Source organism: Martes martes (genome assembly GCF_963455335.1).
Source record: "Martes martes genome assembly, chromosome: 16".
In the NCBI taxonomy this organism is placed as follows: domain Eukaryota; kingdom Metazoa; phylum Chordata; class Mammalia; order Carnivora; family Mustelidae; genus Martes; species Martes martes.
The window spans coordinates 52997191-53011017 of NC_137904.1; the positions used below are offsets into that span (position 1 = coordinate 52997191).

Here is a 13827-nt window from a genome sequence, read left to right on the forward strand (position 1 = left end):
GAAGGACTTTTAGGGCTCATTTCCCCTAATATTCGTGTTTTGTCCAATCCTAGCAGTTACCAAAAGGTAACCCGCAAGAGAGCATTGGATTCAAGCTGAAAAGAAAAAAAGAAAGAAAGAAATATCTCATCCTATCAGTGGAGCAGCAGAATAATAAATAATACAGAGTAGCCAGTGGTAAGATGATTGTCACATTAACTGACAGTTGTCTTCGGAAAAACATCTTCCGAGACAAAATCAAATCAGGGGAAGAAAGATAAATGAAAAACTGTACTAGGAATACAAGGTGCCATTTTCATATTATAGGAAGCAATTTTTCATTCCTATCTGTAAGAATATTTCTTTCCTGCCACATATAAACAAGCATCTGGCAAGAGCAAGGATAATCATACATTATCTCTAATTTTGTATGGGACAGAAATGTCAGATTCAACATGATCTCATATATGTTATTGAAACTCTCGCATGATTACATGTTGAAAATTACTTATTCATCAAATCTCAAACCTAGTTTCATACACTTGGTCTGCCTTTTTTCTTTTTCTTCTTCATTTGACTATTGAGGCCCTATAGGTGCTGGGCAGGGGGCTAAATCGTTGGGATACGTGGGTGAACGTGGAGTTACTTTACCATGGGTGAGGCAGACATTAAAATGAGCCCTGAGGAGTAAGTAAATTGTATAGTATACTTGAAAGTGATATGTCCTGTGATAAAAAGGAACAGTAGATCAGGGCAAAGGAGACTCTGAAGACTGGGAGGTGGGCTGCAATTTAAATAGGCTGGTCAGGGAGGCTTCGGTACAAAGATGACATCTAAGCAGGAACGACTTTGATAAAGAAGCCATGCGACCATCTGAGGTAAGCTGCTGGACACCAAGGCAAGAGCATCTCTGGCATGTCTTCAGCCCAGCAAGGAGGCAGGTGGGCTGGAGTGGTGGTGGTTATATAGAGTAGCAGAGATGAATGGAGAGAGGTACCTAGGATTAGATCATGTGAGGCCTCATGGAATATGCCATAGTGTTTGACTTTTAATTTTTTCTGTAATAACACCTTTATTAAGATATAATTCACATAGGGAGTGCCCAGGTGGCTTAATTACTTAAGTGTCCCAACTCATGTTCTCAGTTCAGGTCTTGATCTCAGGTGGTGAAATTAAGCCTCATGTTGCCCAGCATGGAGCCTACTTAAAAAATTTTTTAAAGGGATATAATTCACATACCAGCAATTAATTCATTGTAAGTGTACAATTGAATCATTTTTAATATATTGACAAATTGTGTAACCATCAGCACAATCCATTTCTTTAAAGATTTATTTATTTGTTTTAGAGAGAGAGAGCATGAGCAGGAGGGGCAGAGGGAGAGGAAAGGACAGAGGGAGAGGGAGGGGCAAGGGAGAGACTGAGAATCCCAAGCAGACTCCACACAGACTGTGGAGCCTATCTTGGGGCTCCATCTCATGACCCCAAGATCACAATCCAAGCGAAGACCAAGAGTCAGTTGCTTAACTCACTGTGCCACCAAGGCACCTCAGCACAATCGATTTTAAATTACCATTGCCCCCAAAAGAAATCTGATACCCTTTAGCAGTCAGTGCCCACCCCCCAATTCCCTCTCACCCTAGGCAACCACTAGTCTACTTTCTGTTTCTATGGATTTGCCTTCTGGATATTTAATACAAATAGAATCATATAACACATAGTCTTTTGCAACCATCTCCTTTCACTTAGCATAGCGCTTTCAAGGTCCATCCATGTTATAATGTTATAACATGTATTAGTATTTCATTCCTTGTTGTGGTTGAATGATACTCCTCTGTATGGATAGGCCTCTTTTTGTTTATCTGTCATCCATTGATGAACATCTGGGTTATTTCCTCTTTTTGGCTAATGAATAATGCTGCTACGAACATTTGTACACAAGTTTTTGTGTGGATGTGTGTTTTAATTTCTCACCGAGGAGTGGAATTCCTGGCTCATATGGTAACCATGTTTATCCTTTTGAGGAACTGCCAAACCATCTTCCATTTCACATTCCCACCAGCAGGGTATGAGGGTACTGATTTCTCCACATCTTCACCAACACTTGATATAATCGGTCTTGATTAAAGCTTCCTAGTGTGTATGAAGTGGTATGTCATTATTGTTCCAATTTGAAATTGCCTAATGGCAGTGATGTTGGCATCTTCTCAGATGCTTATTGACCATTTGTGTATCTCCTTGGAGAAGATACCTTTTCAGTTCCTTTGCCCATTTTAAAATCGAGTATAATTGCCCATTTATTACTGGGCTGTAAGCATTTTTTATATATTCTTGATACAAGTCCCTTATCACATATATGACTTGCAAATATTTTCTCCCATTCAGCACATGCCAAGGCCTTAAAAAATCTTGTTGAATATTTGAATGTTTAGAAGTATATTTCCATTACAGTGTTATTATAGCATTAGAGTTTAATCAAGTATATACAGTGTTCATTTCCCTGGCTTAAACTATTAAATATATATAAATAAATTGATATAGCTTTCATTATCTTATCATTTTTAAATTCACCATTATGATTGATAAAGGGTGTTTAAAATCTGCCATTTTAATAAATAGACAAATTACAAAAGCATGAACTATAATTAATTTTTTGTTTAAAAATATATTTGATTTTTCAATTTTATAGATGCAAAAAGTGGAAGCAGATCTAACTAGATCCAAGTCTCTTCGTGAGAAACAATCAAAGGAGTTTTTATGGCAGCTGGAGGATGTCAAGCAACGATATGAACAGCAGGTTGGTCTTTCATTTTGATGATGCCATGGGATTTTTAAATGCATTTATAATCTCTCTCTTAAAAATCTCAGTGGCACCTATCTGGCTTAGTTGGTGGAGCATGTGACTCTTGATCTTGGGTTTGTAAGGTTGAGGCCCACATTGGGTGTAGAGATTACTTAAAAATAAAATCTTAAATATCTCATTATAGCATCAGATCCTTGCACAATGATGATATTACTAAGAATGTTATTACTAATATATGTGAATTATTTAAAGCAAAATGTTTTAGTAAAATCCAGAAATAGGATGTTAGCACTTCACTGAAGTCTATTCCAATGATTTGTTAATCTGCATGTTTAATTGAAGCATTTATTATGATTCTTGTGTCCGTCTGTTCCTGTCAGAGCAGAAGTCTGACTTGTTCATTTATTTAAGAAGTAGTTTTGGGTACCTACCATGTCCTGATTCTGGGCAGAGCAGTAAGTTAGACTGACAATGGTCCTTTTCTCACAGTGCATATACTACATTATTTTATAATAATTAAAAATTTTTTTTTATTTAAAGTTAATTAACATATAGTGTATTATTAGTTTCAAGGGTAGAATTGAGTGATTCATCAGTCGCATATTATACTCAGTGCTCATTACTTCACATGCCCTTCTTAATGCCCATCACCCAGTTATCCTATCCCCCCCAACCTCTTCCCCTCCAGAACCCTCAGTTTGTTTCTTATAGTTAAGAGTGTCTTATGGTTTGCCTCCCTCTCTGTTTTTATGTCATTTTATTTTTCATTCCCTTCCCCGATGTTCACCTGTTTTGTTTCTTAAATTCCACACATGAGTGAAATCATATAATTGTCTTTCTCTGATTGACTTATTTCGCTTAGCATAATACTCTCTAGTTCCATCCATGTCGTTATTTGTTTTGATGGCTGAGTAGTATTCCATTATATACATATGGCACTTCTTCTTTGTCCATTCATCTGTCAGTGGACATCCGGGCTCTTTCCTTATTTTGGCTGTTGTGGACATTGCTTTATAAACATTGAGGTGCATGTGTCCTTTGAATCACTATGTTTCTGTCCTTTGGATAGATATGTAGTAGTGTAATTTCTGGGTCATAGGGCTTCTATAAAGAGCTTAACAAACTCAGTACCTAAAGGACAAAAAAAATCCAGTCAAGAAATGGGCAGAAGACATGAACAGACATTTCTCTGGAGCAGGTATCCAAATGGCTAACAGAGCATTTACTGAATTTGGGCAGGCAGCCAGGCCATTAATAAAAAACAAGACAAAACAAAACACGAAATAATTTCAAAGAGTGATTTCTGAAGGAGAAAGAAGGTGTGTACAGAAGCCTTGTTGGGTGGTGGTGGGAAGGGGATTACCAGCATTGATGGATGGTCAGGGAAGCCCTACTAGCAGGGGAGCCCTCCTAGCAGGGGAGCTTTGTGCTAAGAATCTTGAAAACTCTGGGTGAGCTAGCCATGAAGTCTCATGAAGTATTCTAGGCTGGGGGAACAGAGAGTGCAAGGATCTGAGATGACAGCAAGTTGGAAGTGTTCGAGGAATGAAAATGACAGAAAAGGCTGGTTCAGCAGCCAGTGTGGAGGTGAAGGTTCGAGGTGTAGGAGGGGGGTGAGAACTTGGCTTGGGCTAGGACCAGGATGTCTGGGGCAGCGTAAGAGGTTTGGATTTTGTTCTCAGTGCTCTGTGTCTTATTTATTCTATAAAAAATTTTTATTTTCATCTTTTCTAAAAATGTATTCCTGCTAATTCTTAGAATATTCAAGGTGGTTATTAATTTTTACTTGTTTGTTTAATTTGCTTGCTTTGTTTCCTTAACATCTGGAAAAATGTTAATTAGCTTAATCACTAAGTTAAGAAAAATTTTTTTCTAAAGACAATATTTGAACATTTTTATTCTGAAAACTTGAGTAATTTTTTCATTATTGTATTTGCAATTCCTTATAAGTGGCTACTACATCAAAAACTAATTAATCCCTTGTGATTACTAAATTGAATCCCACTCCTAAGTGTAGCAATTAGGGCCTCAGTTGAGTTCCATGAAAAGGAAATCTGATCTGACATGTGACCCTATGACTATTGTGTTGTTGTCGCTCAATTATCAAAAAATGTTGGTAAAAATACCTGAGTTACTTTCATAAGGATGGTGTGAAGTTTGCAAATTGGTCCTTCTTTGTTATTTGTATTATCTGCCTTATCTTGCTCCATTCTGTCTGTGGAAATCATGCCCGGGTTTCAAGACTTGATTCCTGCTCCAGCACTTACCTAAAATGTCTTGTGACTTTTCTGGCCAGCACCCATTTCTTCCTTCTCTGAAATTATGGCATTAATCATCTCATTATTCTGTACACTTAAATCAGTTCTTGTATTATAAAATATCATATAGAGTTCTTTTTTCCCAGAATGGAGTGTAGTCTACAAGGGAACAGAAACTTTCTCTTCTATTTCTTCCAGCCTCTATTACATTATGTTTCTGTGACTGAGTTGATATTTAGAAATACATGATAGAATTCATTGCATTGTTTAATAATTAATTGGATTGGGAAGTGGGGATAGAAAGGAAACCAAGATGACCAAATATAAATAATAATTTTTTTAAAGATTTTATTTATTTATTTGACAGAGAGACACAGTGAGAGAGGGAACACAAGTAGGGGGAGTAGGAGAGGGAGAAGCAGGCTTCCCACCGAGCAGGGACCCGATGTGGGGCTCGACGTGGGGCTCGACATGGGGCTCGATCCCAGGGCTCCGGGATCACGACCTGAGCCGAAGGCAGATGCTTAATGACTGAGCCACCCAGTTGGCCCTATAAATAAGAATATTAAGGAAGGGCAAAAAGTGTTGCATATTATTGTGCTCTAGTTATGAGGTATAATTGAGGTCATTTGGGGGATTAAAAGCAATATTAAAAGCAAAGATAGAAACAAGAAAAATGTCAGTTCCTCTGAGTTAGCTGGTGGAGGAACACAGAAGAGAGGAAACCCAGCAAGTTAAAAACTGTTTCTGTGACACAGATAATGACTGAGAAGCTATTGTGTTTCAGGGTGAGTATAAGGGGGAGAAGTATTCTCTTTAAGACTTTAAAAAAATTACATTTTCAGGTGTGTCTGGTAGGCTCAGTCTGTTGAGCGTCTGACTCTTGGTTTCATCTCTGGTCATGTCATGATCTCAGGGTTATGAGATCAAGCCCCGAGTTGGGCTTTGCGCTCAGTGAAGAGTCTGCTGGACATTCTGTCCCTCTCCTTCTGCCCCTCCTCCCCTTCCTCTGCCTCTCACCCCCCATTCACTCGCTCTCTCTCTTAAAAAAAATTTTTTTAAAATTATATTTTCATTTTGATGATAACCTTGTAGATGAGAAATTTCTTTTTTTTTTAAAGATTTTATTTATTTATTTGACAGACAGATCACAAGTAGGCAGAGAGGCAGACAGAGAGAGAGGGGGAAGCAGGCTCCCTGCTGAGCAGAGAGCCCGAGGCGGGGCTCAATCCCAGGACCCTGAGGTCATGACCTGAGCCGAAGGCAGAGGCTTTAACCCACTGAGCCATTCCAGCACCCTGTAGATGACAAATGTCTAATCAGATATAGCCAAGTGACTTCAGTGCCTGATTTGCGTTTATTTTGTGATTGATTTGGCATAACTCTGACTTTTTAAAGTTGGGCACATAAGAAAAACCCACCATGGGAAATTAGTATTTGACTAAATAAAAATTATTTTAAGTTAAAACAAATACTATTTGCAATGAATGTGATAGGTAAAGAATGACTCTCTTATGAAATTGGTAAATTTATAACAAATAAAAATAATTAGTGTATAAAATAATTAGCACAAATCATAAGAAAATCATTACTGTCCCAACAAATGTCCTGGCAAAGGAGAGAAACAGATAAGAAACGAATTGAATAAATGACCATGTAAAAACATCTCTAGCCTTATATTAATAAAGATGCAAATTAGAATTAAAAATTATATACCATCTAAAGTTGGCAAAAGTTTAGTGAAATTTGTACTTTCATATATTGCTGATGGCATTTAAATTAATGCAGCCTTTTTGGAGAGAATTTTGGCAGGATCTACCAAGAGTCATAAGAAGTATTTACACCCACTAACCCAATTATTTTTAATCTCAGAAATATTCAAACAATAATGTTAATTATTTTTTAGGTGATGGAATCATGGTTGACGCTTTTTCTATACTCCCTACTTTCCACGTTGTGATTTTTTTTTTAAAGATTTTTTAAAAATTTATTTGACAGAGATCACAAGTAGGCAGAGAGGCAGGCAGAGAGAGGGAGAGAGGAGGAAGCAGGCTTCCCACTAAGCAGAGAGCCCGATGTGGGACTCGATCCCAGGACCCTGGGATCATGACCCGAGCCAAAGGCAAAGGCTTTAACCCACTGAGCCACCCAGGCGCCCCGTGATTGTTTTTTTTAATGTGACAATCATGTTTTTTATTTAAAAATATACTTACACAGTGATGAATCACTAAATTCTACACCTGAAACCAATTTTACCATATATGTTAACTAACTTGAATTTAAATGAAAACTTGAAAAAGAAATACATTTACATAAACTTGTTTGAAAGAATGTAAGTTTCAAAGGCTTTTCTCAGAATGATAGTTATAAAAATCTACCAAAGTTTTGTCTTTGTATAGTCTTGCTTAAAAATACTTAATAAGGAAAATTATTTTTTTAAAGAATTGATACTATTAATAGAAATGACATGCTGTTGGGATGCCTGGGTGGCTTAGTCAGTTGGGCATCTGACTCTTCATTTCAGCTCAAGTTATGATCTCAGGGTTGAGGGATTGAGTCCCATGTCCAGCTCCGTGCTGGGTGTGGAGCCTGTTTAAGATTCTCTCTCTTCCTCTCCCTCTGTCCCTGCTCATGCTCTCTCAAAAAAAAAAAGAAAGAAAGAAAGAAAGAAAGAAAGAAAGAAAGAAAGAAAGAAAGAAAGAAAAAAAGGTGGGGAGCACCTGGGTGGCTTAGTCAGTTAAGTGTCATGATCCCAGGGTCTTGGGATTGTGTCCCACATGGCGCTGCCTGCCCAGCAGGGAGCCTGCTCCTCCCTCCACCTCTGCCTCTGCCTCCCACCCTCTTTCTCTCATGAATAAATAAATGAAATCTTAAAAAAAAAAAAAAAAAGAAGAAGAAAAGAAAAACTGCATGCTGTTGCTTTAATTTTTCTGTACTTCATTTTCATGAAAAAGGGATAAATGGTACAAGTGTCATGCAAATGTGTGACAGGAATTTTTTTAAAAACTCACACAAGAATCTCTCAGATCTTGGTGATTTCACCCATCTTATTCTTCTTATATCTATAGGCCTGTTCATTAGACTCGGTGTTGAGACTGAAGATTCCAGGCAGTAACTCACTAGGGAAAGACAAAGGCAAGAGGATATGAGCCAGTAAATTTTAGGAGAATATTTATTGATGTGATAATATACCAACTTTTAAAAACCCTTTCTGGCAGAAAATTTTATTCACTGGAACAGTATTCCCCCAGACCACTCCAAATTGTTAAGATTTTTACTGTGAAAGTTTAGCATGAGAAATGATAGGCGTATAGCTGTGGTCCCTACAAGCCAGCACAAGTTCACTAAAAATGAAGCCGATTAAACTAAGCTCATTTCCTTCTTTGAATGGGGGTTCAGGCTGGTAGATAAGGCAGTAGCACTGGACTTCACTGAGCCATCTGGTAAGGTCCTTCATGAAGGCGATGTGGGAAGACATGGTTGAGGTATTGGTGCATTTTATGTGGCTAAGTGATGGCTCAAAGGGCCATCTCTGAATGACCAATTATCAACTTGAAGTGAGATTTCTCAGTGTGTCCATCACTGGATGATGAGACAGACCTAAATGTCCCTGCTTCCCTAGAGCTCAGAGGAGCGGTTAGCAAGTAAGGCATGAAAACCAGTACTCTGAAGCTTTAAACAGCTGAAATTAAGATGATTAAATTTATTGGAACTGAACATAAGATCCTATGCTTAGATTTAAAAAATTACTGGGGAAAAAACACAAGGCAGGGTTGGGTGGGTGAGGAGTATAAAGGATGGAAACAGCGAGGCAGACAGAAAAACACGCCTGGGATGATGGCTTAATGGGCCCAGTGCACTGTTTCCGTATCAGGTCACATAAGGAATATGTCCATTCTGGTCACCACTTTTAAGCAGGACACTGGCAAAGCCGTGTTCAAATGAAAGTCTCCAGAATATAGAAAGACTTGGAACTCGGTCAGAGAAAATATTTAAAGGAATTTGGCCAAGAGAAAACAAGACTAAGGAGAATAGCATATCTATTTGTTCTTAAATTCAAGGTCTGCCATCCAGGAAATAGTAGGATCAGTCTATGTGGGAATATCCCAGTAGCCAGCAGTTAGAAGGACCAGCTTGGGGCCACGTACTGCTTTCTGGGTACGTGTATGAGTTCAGCCACCCCCCTCCACACAGCAGTCTTGTGAGGCAGAGATCATTATGTCTTTTTTTTTTTTTAATAAGATTTTATTTATTTATTTGACAGAGAGAGAGATCACAAGTAGGCAGAGAGAGGGGGAAGCAGGCTCCCCGCTGAGCAGAGAGCCCGATGTGGGGCTCGATCCCAGGACCCTGAGATCATGACCTGAGCTGAAGGCAGAGGCCCAATCCACTGAGCCACCCAGGTGCCCCGAGACCGTTATGTCTTATCGCCATCTTCTAGATGTAGGAACTGAAGCACCTCCTCTTAAGGGACCTGACCAAGTTCCCACAGCCTTAACAGGTGACAGAATCAGACCCTGGTCCCCAGCCATGCTCCTAACCTCCACTCTAAATGGACTCCCCTTGCCCTTCCTGGAGGCAGAAATGGAACCCCTGTGTAGATAATACTGGGAGGCATATTTTGAGTCATTTCAAAGTCTTTCTTTCCTAAAACACCATTCAAATGTGCATCGGTTTATCTTGGGAGAAAGTTAAGTTTGAAGTAGCCCTTGGGAGTGTTGTAGGGGGACGCTATGCATTGGAGGGGCTGGCCTACCGCTGAGGTCCCGTTTGAAACCAGTGTTCTGTGATTGTCTGTTCTTTTGCCTGATGAGACACTCAGCCCGTGTGTGTATCTTGCAACAGATGGAGAGATCTCTGGCCCCCCCGCTGACCCGTCTACTTACGTACCTGTCTAGCTGGATGTCCTTCAGGGCTTCTGCCTCCCTTCTCAGCTGCCATTTTGTGCAAGTGTGACAATGTCTCTCTTACTCCGTCTGACTTTTCTAAAAAATGTGAAATACACGGGAAGGGGATGTAGACTCCTGTCACCCAGGCCCCTGTCTCCACTCAGCCCGGGGTGGGGGATCCTGGGATGGTCAGCCAGGGCCAGGGGGTGTGTGAGGCCGCATACAGGCTTCCTGGAAGGTTGGAGTCACTTGGTTATTTTGTGGGAAAGCGAAGCAGTTTTACTACTGAGGTAACAATCATATTAAAACAAACAGAGACTTTCCTGTTTTGAAAAATGTACAGTTCTCATGAATTTTTGAGATGAAATAGGACATTTCAAAGAAACCTCCAGCTTGAGGAGCCTGCTTCGGGCTATGCCCTCAGATCGCCCAGAGGGGTGCTATTTGTTTTCATTGCTGCTGGGGGTACTTTGGTGGAAAAGTTTAGAGGCACTTATCTGGCCTCATCCTCCCATTTGATAATGAGGGAATTGCTGTCCAGAGGAAATGAATGACTTGGGCTTTTGGGGTCTCAGTTTCCTTATTCGGTTTTCATTTCTGAGCCCCCTCCCATATAGGAAGCATCATGCCAGGAACTGAAACGAAGTGAAAAAAGCAAAGTGGTATTTTAAAATATTTTTGCCAGAATGCAGGCATAAAGTGAGCAGATGTGGAGAGAAAAACATCAAACGCATGGGCTAAACACTCACACAAATATCCTGTAAAGCCCAAGCTTTCATCAAGATTTCCTGTTTCTTTCCTGTATAACCCATTGGAACAAAAAGACAATTCTAATTGTCTGCACAAACCTCATTCAAGCTGGAAACAAACAACAAACCAGGCATGCTAGGATTTCCTGAACCATGGAGATTTTTTTGGCAATCCCATCGTATCATTCTTTAGTCTTCTATTTTATATCTTCTCTTTTCACTACAAAGCCTTTAAAGGGAAATGTAGTTCAACAGATAAACAAGTGGTCAAATTCTCGGGAAAGAATAAATACTTATTGTTAATGATCATAAAAAACACTGAAGGGACCAGCTGCTTACACGCTACTCTTACTTGAAATTTCAAAGTATTTTGGTAGCAAAGACAGGGTAAAGATGAAACAAATTATGCAAGATAAGTAATTGGGAAGTTTTAGGATCAGCTGAGATATTTAATTAGCAAAGAGCATGCAATTCCCAGTTTTCCCCTGTAAATATTTCAGTTACCTCAATTTTTTAGGTAACATGGTCTAAAAACATGGGTATACTTAAAGCAGGCCTCCTCTTCCTAGTTGTTTGTTTGTAACTTTTCTCATCTAGGTTAAAACAAATGGCACTTTTATATGGAGTGGGAATTAAGAGGGCAAAGATGAACATAGTTCTTTTCAAACACTGTGGTATGAAGTATATATGTTGTGTTTTAGGGATACTTCATTTTAAAGATGTTTCTTATGGGGCACCTGGGTGGCTCAATCACTTAAGCATCTGTCTCTGGATTTCAGCTCAGGTCATGATCTCAGGGTTGTGAGATCAAGCCCCACGTTGGGCTCTGTGCTGGGTGTGGAGCCTGCTTAAGATTATTTCTCTCCCTCCCCTTCGGGACCTGCCCCCACCTCCCCCAGCCCTGCTCATGTGTTCTCTCTCTTAAAAAAAGAAAAGAAAGTAAAGTAAAAACTACAAAAAAAAAAAAACAAAAACAAAAAGATTTCCTAGATAGTGATATGGCTAATTGATGATTCCCATTCCCTAGATACCTCAGAAGTCTGCAATAGAAGCAGTGTCTTTCCAATCATTCGTTAGTTAACACATGTTTATTGAGCACCTACTTTGTGCTAACCATTGTTCCAGTGCTTAGGATGTGGTGTGAACAAAATAGCGTCTCTGCTCATATGGTAGAGGAGACAACAGCGATACCTCTCTCTCTCCCTCCTCCCCCAAAAGTAAGGTAAGGTAATGATAATTGCTATGTAAGGATAAGGTGTTCAGAGTGAAGGGCAATTTTATATAGGGCTGTTGTTTCACATAAGGTGTTATTTTAGATGTGGCCTGTGAAAGGCTCTGAAGAAGTAATACTCAAATTAAAACCTTCATGAAGGGAAGGAGGAAACTATATAAAACTTGCAGTAAGGAAAGAATATTTTGTGCAGAGAGAATGGATTGGTATGTGACTGGAATGGAGTGAGCTAGGGAGAGAGTGTTAGGAGTCAAGGTTAAGCTGTGGGCAGCTTATATCAAGTTCTATGGACTGTGGTGGAAAGTTTAGGTTTTCTTCTGAGTGTGACAGAAAGCCCTTGGAGCATTTGAGCAAAAACTGGTCTGAGTTTCAAAAAAATTTCTCTAGGGTGCCTGGGTGGCTCAGTGGATTAAAGCCTCTGCCTTCGGCTCAGGTCATGATCCCAGGGTCCTGGGATCGAGCCCCAAATCAGGCTCTCTGCTCAGCGGGGAGCCCGCTTCCCCCTCTCTCTCTGCCTGCCTTTCTGCCTGGTTGTGATCTCTGTCTGTCAAATAAATAAATAAAAATCTTAAAAAAAAAAAAAAAGATTTCTCTAGCTGGTGTGTGGAGCGTTGTCAGGGATGTGGGGTCAGAGGGCTAGCTAGGAGAGATAGCAGGCATCTGTTGAGAGATTACCATGACTTGGACCTGAGGGCTGTGTTCGGGGTAATGGCACGTGGTCAGATTGGGATGTATTTGGCAGGAAGGACTTGTTAATGGATGTGAAATGAAGTGTGAGGGGGAAGAGGGAACCCAAGCGGAACTCATCAGTTTTCCGGCTGAACAATCAGGTGAATGGTGGTGACAGACATGGAACCATGAGTAGAGAGAGAAGAGAAAGGAAGTCCCAGCACTCAGCCCAGGATCACTATGGTGCTTAGAGATGGGGAGGAGATGGAGGAAAAACAAGAGACTGGGAAGGAGTAGCCAGTGAGGGAGCAGGGAAACTGAGAAGGTCTGGTTTCCCATAAGTCATGCGCAGCAAGTGTTTTCCGAAGGAAGAAGTGAGCAGCCAGTTGTTTCAGGGGCTGCCAACAGGGGAAGTTAGATGGGGACTGAGAACTGACCATTGGATTTGGCAAGAAGGCCTCTCGCCACCTTGTCAAGGCCAGTTTCAGTGGAATGTGGGAACAAAAGCCTGTGTGGACTGAGAACGGGATACGGACATCCCGTTTGAGGAATTTTGAAAGAAAGGGGAGCAGAAAAATGAGGTGGAAGTTTGAGGGGTGTGTAGGGCCAATGGAAAGTTCTTAGAAAATGAGGTAAGTACAAATGTTTGTTTGTCGATGAACATGATCCAGAGAAGAAAATGGCGATCGTATAGGCAGCGGTGCGATGATTGTGGGAGCAAGGGCTTGATTTGGCAAGAGGGGGTGGCGTGGTGCAGAGGACAGGGCTGAGGTGATAACGAGGACAGCCACCCACTCGAGTCACAGGAAAGGCAGAGACTAGGCAGGTAGACACGTCAGTTGATGACAAGGAAGTTGAAGTAGTTCCCCTCTGACTGCTTCTGTTCGACTGTTCCTGAATGCTACCTGTTCCATTCAAAATGATAAATGATCATGGAGCCTTGGAGTAGGTGATGTGCGGAAAGTAAAAAGAAAGTAAAGGGATAGGCCATATTTTGGAGGAGTTTGTAGCTTGGTTGATCTGCTTGTCTTTCTAAGTTCCATACTAGCCGGGAAACTGGTGATTTTTGTATTTCCTATCATTTAGCAGCACTGATGTGCCAGGTCAAGAAAACTGAATGTGTTTTAGAGGAACAGATAGAAGGTGAAATAAATTAAAACTAAAATGTACAGTGAAGACATGTTTTCCCCCAAAATGCTGAACTCTATCTAAGAGGGTGAATTCTTAGTTAATGAATTTTCTCAAGTTG

At 40.3% G+C, this 13827-nt stretch overlaps 1 protein-coding gene across 1 annotated transcript in view; it reads left to right on the forward strand.

Moving 5' to 3' along the window:
• CEP112 (centrosomal protein 112) overlaps positions 1 to 13827 on the forward strand; it is a 416538-nt gene that overhangs the window by 190905 nt on the left and 211806 nt on the right. The window contains exon 19 of the mRNA XM_080825467.1: positions 2669 to 2776. Within this exon, the coding sequence (XP_080681593.1) occupies positions 2669 to 2776 (108 nt within the window). The remainder of the gene's footprint in view (positions 1 to 2668; positions 2777 to 13827) is intronic.